The sequence below is a fragment of the Cricetulus griseus genome, chromosome 9 (genome assembly GCF_003668045.3).
Source record: "Cricetulus griseus strain 17A/GY chromosome 9, alternate assembly CriGri-PICRH-1.0, whole genome shotgun sequence".
Lineage (NCBI taxonomy): Eukaryota > Metazoa > Chordata > Mammalia > Rodentia > Cricetidae > Cricetulus > Cricetulus griseus.
The window spans coordinates 27851185-27862045 of NC_048602.1; the positions used below are offsets into that span (position 1 = coordinate 27851185).

Genomic DNA, 10861 nt, shown 5'->3' on the forward strand with positions numbered 1-10861 from the left:
GGGATACGAGGGAGGGGGCGGGGCCCCGAGTCCCTCCGCCGGCCGCGCACGCTAAACTCACTTCCGCCCTCACTTCGCGTCCCTCGCTCCTTCCGGGTCTTTGCACATTCCCATTGGCCGAGTCTCAGATTCGGGTGACGGTCCTAATTTAAAAACAAAAACAAACAAATAAAAAAATCCCAAGAAACAAACAAAACCATGTGCCCTATAGATTTTTCCAAAATTCACACAAAAAAACGCAACGCGGAAGCGGCTTGTCTAACCGCTTTCCTATTGGCCGGATGTCCACCCACGTGACTCCACGCGGAGTCACTTCCGCCAGGCGACGGGTCCCTCGGTTCGGCGCTCCGGCGATCTGGTAGGGCCCTGCGGGCGTTGATGTCCTTCCCCTTTGGTGTCCCCCTGGGCGGCCGTCCTTTCGGGTGAACGCCTGGCGTCTGTGCGGCCCGCGAGCTGGCCTGGGCGAGCTGGCCTGGGGGACGGGCAGGGTGCGGTTTGTGCTGGGGGACTCCGGGAACTCTCGGTTTCAGGGTCTCACTGCGTAGACCAGGCTGGCCCCGAACTCACAGAGATCCTCCTGCCTCTGCCTCCCGAGTGCTGGGATCAAAGGCGCCATTATTTTAATATTTAATATTTTAATTTATAATATTTTATTTATTTATTATGTATACAACATGCTACTTCCATGTATATCTGCACACCAGAAGAGGGCACCAGATCTCATAACGGATGGCTGTGAGCCACCGTGTGGTTGCTGGGAATTGAACTCAGGACCTCTGGAAGAGCAGCCGGTGCTCTTAACCTCTGAGCCATCCCTCCAGCCCCTATTATTATTATTAATTTTTTTGAGACAGTCTTTCTCTGTGGCTTTGGAGGCTGTCCTGCAACTCACTGTATAGACCAGGCTGGTCTCTAACTCACAGTGATCCTCCTGCCTCTGCCTCCAGAGCGCCCGTTGTTTTGTTTTTTGTTTTTCAAGATAGGGTTTCTCTGTGTAGCCCTGGCTGTCCCGCAACTAACTCACTTTGTAGACCAGGCTGGCCTCAAATTCAGAGATGCACCTGCCTCTGCCTTCAGAGTGCTGGGATTAAAGGTGTGCACTTGGGTAATTTTTTTTTTTTTTTTTTTTTTTTTTTTTGGTTTTTCGAGACAGGGTTTCTCTGTGTAGCTTTGGAGCCTATCCTGGCACTCGCTCTGGAGACCAGGCTGGCCTCGAACTCACAGAGATCCGCCTACCTCTGCCTCCCGAGTGCTGGGACTAAAGGTGTGCGCCATCAGCGCCGGGCGTTCTTGCTTTATATTGACTGATTTATTTATTTATCGTGTGCGTCTGCGCACTCGGATGTCACTGGACAACTTGTGGAACCCGCGGCGCCGGGCGTGGCTGCAGCAGCTTTGCCTCCCCCACGGGACCTGGTTCTAAAGCTCAGCCCCCCACACCCTGAGTGCGTCCGAGTGACGGGGGGGGGGGGTCCAGCCCATGTGTGCGCGCCCGGGGACGCGAGACCGAGCCGGGGGACGCGGAGACCGAGCCGGGGGTGGCACTGGCCGGGAGTGGGGGTGGCAGTGACACTGGCTGCGGGTGACAATGGCTGGGAGTGGGGGTGGCACTGGCTGGGGGGTGGCACTGGCTGGGGGTGACACTGGCTGGGGGTGGCAGTGGCAGTGGCTGGGGTGGCACTGGCTGGGGTGGCACTGGCTGGGGGTGTCACTCCCTCTTTCCCGACCTCACGTCCGCGCGCTCCTCTTCCCCAAGCTGCGCTCCATGGCGTCGTCCCGGGGTCGGCGGCGGAGATCGGGGACGGTGGTGCCCGGGGAAGCGGCGGAGACCGACTCGGAGCCGTCTGCGTCCTCGTCGTCGGAAGAGGAGGAGCTCTACCTGGGTCCCTCGGGCCCGACGCGCGGCCGCCCCACGGGGCTCCGAGTGGCCGGGGAGGCAGCCGAGACCGACTCGGAAGCGGAGTCGGAGCCCGCGGCGGCGCCGGGAGACCTGCCCCCGCTCGTGGTGCAGCGCGAGGCGGCGCCGGAGACGTGGGGCGCCGAGGAGACCCCGGCCGTGGCGCCCGCGCGCTCGCTCCTGCAGCTCCGCCTGGCCGAGAGCCACACGCGCCTGGACCACGACGTGGCGGCCGCGGTGAGCAGCGTGTACCGCCGTGCGGGCCGCGATGTGGCCGCCCTGGCCGGGAGGCTGGCGGCTGCACAAGCCACGGGCTTGGCGGCCGCCCACAGCGTGCGCCTGGCTCGCGGGGACCTCTGTGCGCTCGCCGAGCGCCTGGACATCGTGGCTGGCTGTCGCCTGCTGCCGGACATCCGAGGGGTGCCGGGCATGGAGCCGGAGCAGGACCCGGGACCGAGAGCTTAGGCTGACACCCTGTGTTGTCGTCGTGTCCCCAGTCCCTCCCCACCTCCCGCCTGATTCTGTCTTTGATCTCGGATCACCGCGGGGGTGGGTGGGTGGGATGCGCAGGCATCCTTTGGTTTGTGCCAACAGGAGGCGAGGCCTGGCATCTTCATTGGTTTGCCTCGATTTTATTTATTCTTAGCACAATTCTGGGATTCTCCACCTCCAAATCTCGGTCCAGGTTTTTTTGTGGACATCAGCTCTGGTCTGTTTCCTAAAATCACGCTTTACTCTTGGGCTGTGCTGTGATTTCTTTTGTGGAACCGCCCTGCATCCAGGCTGGAGAAGGGAGAGGGCTCCCTCTAGTTTACATTCCCAAATGATGGTCACTCCTGACCCAAGGAGACCTTCCTACACGCCCCACAGGCCCCACAGACCACTGTGGCGGGATGCAGGAACCAAGCTAGACCTAGGAGGTCACCCTGTGACACCCATCAGACCCTGTGGTCCGCGGCAACGCCCCCTGGTGTTTTTTGCCACTATAAGGCACGAATGACTACCTACCACTCACTGTGTTGGTTTCTGGATGCTAAAAGGACATGGGTTTCTGACCTCTCTGGGCACTGAGGACAACAGTTCCGTTTTGTGCTTGTTTGGGTCCTGGCTTTGCCCTCTCTTGGCCCTAGAAACATTCAATCCCTTTGTCTTATCGCCTGGTCCCAAGCTGACTCCTAGGATGGAGAGGTGGGAGGGACATTCTCTGACTGACAAGGCATTTCCCCAGGAAGTCAGTTCCACTGCCTTCCTCCAGAGCCGACAGTGAGTGCAATGGTGATTTCTCCAGAGAAGGGTCCCACAGGCACCGGCCTAGCCTGTTTCAGGTGGCCTTGGGGCCTGGAGAGAGATGGTCAGAAGCACTGACAGCCCTTGGAGAAGTCCCCAGGTCGGATCCCGACACCCTCTTGGCAGCTCACAGACAACTGTAGCCAACTGTACCCTCCACTCCGTTTATCCAGTGTCTCCTTCTGGCATCCATAGGTACCTGTACTCTGTATGCACATTACCATACACACCAATAAAGATTTCAAGGCAGAGCTCTTAGAAAATCAGAGCCCAGAGATGGAGACATGGCTCAGCGGTTAAGCGCACTGGCTGTTCTTCCAGAGGATCCGGCTTCAATTCCCAGCACCCACATAGCAGCTCACAACTGTGACTCCAGTTCTTAGTGATCTGGAATCCTCACACAGACATACAGGCAGACAAAGAAAACCAAGGGTCTCCATTTTTGCATTGATAGTATATTAAATTAGTATATTAAATTCTTTTAGGGGTGCCTGAGCTGGGGTAGGATAGACGTGAATAATTCTAGGGATCGGTTTATTTTTTAGTTTTTGGCACTGTGATTAGAATCCTAAGGAACGGCATACACTTTGAGGAGGGGTGATGGGCTCCAGCTGGCCCCATCTTGGGAGAGGGTGATTCTCTGACCTCCCCAGGGAAGTGAGGTGATGGCCCTAGAGGTGGGTGAAATGGGAGCGGATTGAAAAGACGCTGCAGGTGTTAGATTTTTGTTTAAATTAGATACAAAGAAAAAGGGGCAGATGAGACATAAGACTAAGATTATTAGACATATTAACCAGTTTATTATAGGCCCCGGCAGAGTAGAGAGACTAAGAGAGAAGAGAAACAGGGTAAATGGCTGACCGCCATGGCCGGTCACCTTAAAGAGAGAGAAGAGAAGCAGAAGCAGACAGAGAAGAGAAGAGTAGAGAGAGCGTAAATGGGCAGGGGTCTGTCTTTTAAAGGGGTCCTCTGCACCTGCGTGCAGACTCAGTTCTCATGGAACCCTGAGCTGACCAGGGTACTGCCTGCTCCACCAGGTAACAGGGGCAGGCCAGCATCATGCCTGAACCTTTCAGCAGGCCCCAGAACAGCACTTGCAAAAGTCCTGGGTCATAAGACAGCATGATCTTAGCTTTGTATTACTGACAAACTATCCCTAAAAAACAACGTATAAAGAGGAAAGGTTCAGGGCTGGCGGGTGGCTCACAGGATAAGGTGGCAACCAGCAAGGCTGATGACTTGAGTCCGAACCTAAGGACCCATAGAGGGAGAGAACCAGCCTCTAAAACTTGCCCTCTTCTCCACACACATGCTGTGCCACCTGTATTTATGCTCGATCATAATACATACACGGATAAGTTTTTGTTCAAAGGAAAATTTATTTTAATCTTTTGTTTTATTTTGATTTTCAAGACAGGGTTTCTCTGTAGCTTTGGAAGCTGTCCTGGCACTCGCTCTTGTAGACCAGGCTGGTCTCAAACTCACAGAGATCCGCCTGCCTCTGCCTCCCGAGTGTTGGGATTAAAGGCCTGGGCGGGGACAGCTGCCTAAGGTGACTTTGCTCTGTGGAGTCACACCGACTACAAACTCTCAGCAGTCCAAGTCCCGGGTTATAGGTCTGAAACACCACTCCAGGAGGTAGGGGAAAACCCGGTGCTCAGTTGGTCAAGAACAGAGGCGGGGGAGGGGGAACGGGCTGAGAAAATGGCTCAGTGGCTATAAGAGCACTTGCTTTGGAAGTATGCAAATCTGGGTTCCAGCACACAAGTAAAAAGTTAGGCATAGCAGGGCGGTGGCGGCGCACACCTTTAATCCCAGCACTTGGGAGGCAGAGGCAGGAGGATCTAGGCCAGCCTGGTCTCCAGAGTGAGTTCCAGGACAGCAAGAAAAACCGCATCTGGAAAAACAAAAACAAAGCTAGGCATAGCTGTGCATGCCTGTAACCATAACACTGGTGGTGAGGAGGATCCCGTGAATTTGCTGGCCAGCCAGCCGAGCAGAAAAGGCAAGCTTCCGGTTCAGTGGGGACCCTGTCTCAAAGCAGTAAGGCAAAGGGCCGGGGTGGGGTGGGGGTGTAACAGAAGAGGACACCCAGCAACCTACTCTGGCATACATACTGCGTGCACACACACACACACACACACACACACACACACACACACACACAGAGAGAGAGAGAGAGAGAGAGAGAGAGAGAGAGAGAGAGAGAGAGAGGGAGAGAGAGAGAGAAATAGAATAGAGGTGAGCAGTATCTCCAACCAGGACCTGGGTCCAAGTTGGGGGTGAACCAGCCATCAGGCAGAATCTATAACTGATGCAGGAATGTAGCTTCAACTAGGGGAGAGACGGGTGAGTAGGTGGGGACAGGGGTGGGGCTGAGGGTCGACACCCTCCCCCTTCTCCAGAGCAAGAGAACGAACAAAGTGCAGGCCGACTTCACCTGACCCTTGGAGCTCTAGCCCCATAGATGGGTATCCCTTGTCCATGCGGGCGGCAGCCCCGTGCCAGTCTCCTGCGTGGGCACAGTGTCCCTGAGCCTGTCTCTTCTGGATGGCTGGAGTGACCCAGCTTGTCTCGCTTGCACAGTGAACACTGTTAAGCGTGTCCTGTAGATTCCGAGGTGTGATTAAGCCAGTCCCCAGTTACACTATCCTTAATGTGGGACGCTGTTCCCAGCTAGCGGGTCCTCTCCCTGGCTCTCTGCCGCCCTCTGTTGGAAGTCCTGAGAACACGGGATGAATTCACTGAAACAGTAACAACCTACACTGTCCCTAGAGGGCCACCCTTCCATGTGACACCCCAGCGCGTGTCTACGGGGAGCCTGGTTCTGACCCTTCATATTCTCCAGTTCTAATTTTTCAAAAATTAATCGTCTTGGGTGGGGGACAGTACTGCCATCTGTAGCTTAGGGATGATCTAGAGGAGTGGGCAAGGTCTCATGTATCCCAGGCTGCCCAGGTGCTTCCTGGAGATAACCCTGAACTCCCGTTTTCTGGGATTATAGACCTGTGCCAATGCTCCAGGCTGACTTTTGTTTTGTTTTGTTTTTAGCATCACATATTTGGGTTTTGGAGACAGGGTTTCTCTGTGTAGCTCTGGCTGTCCTGGAGCTCACTGTGTAGACCAGGCTGGCCTCGAACTCAGAGCACCTTCTGCCCCTACCTCTGAGTGCTGAGATTAAAGGTGTGTGAAACCACACCTGGCTTTATTTTAGTTTTAAAAAATATTATCTGGCCGGGTGGTGGTGGCGCACGCCTTTGATCCCAGCCCTCGGGAGGCAGAGGCAGGTGCATCTCTGTGAGTTTGAGGCCAGCCTGGTCTACAAAGAAAGTTCCAGGACAGCCAGGACTGTTATACAGAGAAACCTTGTCTTGAAAAACCATTTTAAAAAAGATTTAGTGTGTGTGTGTGGAGGGGGTTGTGTGTCTGTCCGTCTGTCTATGTGTCTGTGTGTATAGCCCTCGGTGGTGCTGGAGCTACAGGTGACGGAGTCAGATGTGGGTCCTGGGAACCAAACTTGGATCCTCTGGAAAAGCAGCGAGCATACTTATCATGGAAACAGCTCTCCAGCTCCTACTTGCACAACTGTATTTTTAAATTACATCCACTTTTTTATCTAGTGTATCTGTGTGGGCACACGTACTGTGTGTGACCTGCACACGACTGTGGTCAGAAGTAACCGGTGGCAGTCAAATCTCTCCTTCCACCACGTGGGTCCCCAAACTGAACTCAGGTCATCAGGCTTGGTGGCAAGCTCCTTTACCTGCTGAGCCATTTCGCTGGCCCTCGGGTAGGCTTTATGATCCCATTTTATTTTCACTAGAGGTTTTGTACCTGTGGCTCTTTTAAAAAACATTTTGTGTGGTCAGGCAATGGTGGTGTCGCACACCTTTAATCCCAGCGCTCCGGAGGCAGAGGCAGGGGGATCTCTGTGAGTTCCAGGCCAGCTTGGTCTCCAGAATGAGTTCTAGGGCTACAGAGAAACTGTCTCAAACAACCAATCAACAAAAAAACGACTCTGTGTGTGTGTGTGTGTGTGTGTGTGTGTGTGTGTGTGTGTGTGTCTGTGTCTGTGTCTGTGTGTCTGTGTGTTCATCTCCAGCATGCATGTGCCACAGTGCCTGTTTAGAGACCAGCGGGCAGCCTTGGGTCCTCACCTTCTATCTTGGGTCACTGTTGTCTACACCAGGTTAGCTGACCCAAGAAAAATTCCTGGGAATTCTCCTGTATCTGCATCCTGTCTTAGCAAAGGAGAATTACAAATGTCTTCTAGTGCCCAGCTTTATGGGACTTCCCAGGAGGATTCGAACTCAGGCCCTCACACTTGTGAATCACCCACTGGGGCCCTTGGTTCTACCAATCTAGCAGCTGGTCTCCATCCATAACTGATCAGGGATGACCCTCAGAGGACATAACACTGATTCACACAGGGAGCAGTCTCCCTGCTCAGGTTCTGTTCTCATCTTTCCCCTGCCTCAGGCCGGCTGCTGGGGTGATGGTCCGGCACCGACATCCAGGCACATTTCTTGGTAAATAGTTAATATTGTACAAAAGAAACCGAAATAATTCGAAGACTGGGGACCGGCTTTCTTTCTCCCCATGGAGATCCACACTCCCATCTGGTGGCTCTTCCTCCTGCCCCAGGCCTTCCTGTGACATTCCATGACTGTCACTGCAATTATGTTCCTGAACTTTGGTATGTCTAAATATCCTATTTTGTCTCCTGCTTTAAAAGAAAAAAAAAATTTTTTAAACCGGGTCATCCAGATGGTTCAGTAAGAAAAGGCTCCCAACAACATGCCAGACCTGAGTTCCATCTCTGGATCCCACATGGTGGAGGAAGAGAGCTGGCTCTGGTCCTCTGACCTTCGGATGTGCTATGGCACACACACACACACACACACACACACACACACACACACACACACACAGAGAGAGAGAGAGAGAGAGAGATAAATATGTAACACAAATATTTAAAGGGTAGGGTTGAAAGGCTGGGCAAAAAGGCAAGTCATGGCTAGATATTGTTTGTGAGATCGAAACATTACAAAGCATTTTCTCCGACCACAGCGGAAATCCAAATCAAGGGGATGTCTCAAAACACCACAAGTATTTGGAAAGTAAACAGCCCAGAGGTCAATAGGGAAGTTAAAAAATAGGAATTATATAAAACTAAAATGAGAAAGAAAATAGGAGTGGGGGAGGGGGTAGTGAGCCAGCTGGGTGGGTAAAGGCGTCTCAGCCAAACCTGATGCTCAGAGTCAGAGCATCCTGGGACCCACGTGCTGTATTGTATTGTATTGTATTACACCCATGTATTGTATTACACACAATACATAATTAGTAAATAAATGTAAAGAGAGAGAGAGAAAGCCAGGCACTGAGGTACATGCCTATAGTTGCCTCAGCCGAGTGTGGAACACCAAAGATTCCGCTCACAGACCTGAAACGTGGGACACCCCCTCATTCCATGTGTGTGCTCAGGGCACCATGGAACTGTCTTAGGGTTCTGTGGATACAAATGATGACATACCCCACCCCACAAATGGGGGAATATTCTAGATCAGAACAGGAAATATATATATATATATATATATATATATATATATATATATATTTGATCATTTATTTAGTGCAAGCACACACGGAAGTGTTTCTAAAATCTCTTCCTTCTGAGAGTCATAAACAATGGCTCCCCCCTCTCAGGGTCCCAGCGACAAACTGAGGCACATTCTGCTCAAATTCACCAGGGGAACCGGAGACTGAGGTTTCCTTACAGAGCAGTGTGATGGGCTACCACAGCAGCCACACCCGCAAGGCCTGAACCCATCAGGAATGATGACACCCTCAGGGCTGTGTAGATGAAACCCCTCATGCCTCTCCCCCAGGCACTTTCACTTAGGGCAGAATTGCCTTCAGCTGGTTGGGAGGGGCTGCCTGACCCAAGGGAATGGCAACAGTCAACAAACCCAGCTGTGGTGATGTTTTGTGTCTGCCCAGCCCAACTCGTGGATATGGCAGTAGTTTGGTTTGTTAGATGCTCCAACAGATAGTACAAAAGGCCAGAGGCCATCTGGTGAGGGTTATCTCCTCCTGCCCTGTGAATTCCAAGGATCAAACTCAGGTTGTAAGACTTGGCAGCTAGAGAGCGCCTTTGTATGCCGAGCAGCTCACCAGGCCCTGGTCTCCAGTCTGTAATCACGTACACGGTATTCCTTTGGGGCCACAGCAGATCCCACTGTACCCTTGCCCCATTGGTGTTTTTGTGATCCCTCCAATAACCTTGATGTTACCCAAGTGCTCTACCACTGAGCCACGCCCCCCAGCCCCTCACTGGGGGATTCTAGGCAGGGGCTCTACCACTGAGCCACGCCCCCCAGCCCCTCACTGGGGGATTCTAGGCAGGGGCTCTACCACTGAGCCACGCCCCCAGCCCCTCACTGGGGGTTTTGAGGTAAGGGTGTAGCCACTGATTTATACCCTTGACTTGCTTCTTTGAGATGGGATGTTACTACATGCCCCAAGCTGGCCTTCAACTCACAGGCCCCAAACCCAGGCAGAAAGTCTTCCCTCTTCCATTTCTCTTCCCAGCAGGGGTTGGGCCCATCGGAGTCAAAACCCACTCTGTATGCAGCTTCACACATTCAATCTTGCGGTGTGACATTTTCAGAGCCAATCTGAATCACACTGGGTTCCCAGGCTTGGTCTCTCTCTTTAGAGATTTACTTACCATTTAACAATTTTCAAGATAGATTTATTCGCTTTATGTCTTTGGCCAGCAAGTATGTACATGAACGGCATACACACTTGGTGTCTGCGGAGGTTAGAAGTGGCATCAAGTCCCCTGGAACTGAGGTCATAGGCAGTTTTGAGCTACCACGTGGGTTCTGGGAACCGAACCCAGGTCCTCTGGAAGACAAATTCTCTTAATTGACAAACCATCTTTCCGGATATGTTTATTTCTTTATCTGTTTGTGGGTAAGTGAGTGTGTAAAGGAGCCTGGATGCCTGATCTTACCAGACACATTGGATCTCTGAACTGGAATCACAGGCGCAGAGCTGCCCCAGGTACATACATGCTGGGAACCGAACGCTAAGATCTTCTGGAAGCGTCACAGAGGCCTTTAACCCTGAGCCACCTCCCCGGACTGGCCCGTTAACTGTTTTGAGACAAGGTCTAGATTGATCCCCAACTCATGATCCTCTTGCTGCAATTTCCCAAGTTGGGTATTAAGCCTGTGTCGCTGTGCCTATCACTGGTTTGTCATTGCTCTTTACTGACAATGGCACTCCATGGCACATATATGCACCCCAGTGTCAGTGACTGGACCTTTAGGTGGTTTCAACTTTGAGCGCACTGAGCCAGGTACCATACAAAGCTGGGCTCAGCAGTGATGGCTTAGTTTCAGGTCAGCCATGGCTACATGGAGAAGCTATCTCAAAACAAAACAAAACCAACAAAAAACCAGAGCACTTCATGTCCATAATCCCAGCACTTGGGAGCCTTCGGCAGGAGAATTGAGAGTTAGGCTACTTTAGGCTACAGGCAAGATCTTGTCTCAGAATTATAGCCAGGCATGGTGGTGCACACCCTTAATACCCACTTGGGAGGCAGAGGCAGGAGGATCTCTGTGAGTTCAAGGCCAGCCTGGCTTACATAGTGAGTTCTAGGACAGC

The 10861-nt window shown here is 52.6% G+C and overlaps 1 protein-coding gene across 3 annotated transcripts; it reads left to right on the plus strand.

The window, feature by feature from the left end:
- The first annotated feature begins 51 nt into the window (after nucleotides 1-51).
- Nucleotides 52-2638, plus strand: LOC113837286 (biogenesis of lysosome-related organelles complex 1 subunit 3). 3 transcript variants are annotated; one of them, XM_027430902.2, is made up of 2 exons: nucleotides 52-358; nucleotides 1757-2638. In XM_027430902.2, exon 2 carries the CDS (start codon nucleotides 1766-1768, stop codon nucleotides 2360-2362), a length of 597 nt encoding a protein of 198 aa, XP_027286703.1. In that variant the 5' UTR covers nucleotides 52-358; nucleotides 1757-1765; the 3' UTR covers nucleotides 2363-2638. The 3 variants fall into 3 exon arrangements, with proteins under 3 accessions (XP_027286703.1, XP_035305349.1, XP_027286704.1); XM_035449458.1 differs by lacking the exon at nucleotides 52-358 and adding an exon at nucleotides 369-422; XM_027430903.2 differs by lacking the exon at nucleotides 52-358 and adding an exon at nucleotides 383-488.
- Nucleotides 2639-10861: the final 8223 nt, after the last annotated feature.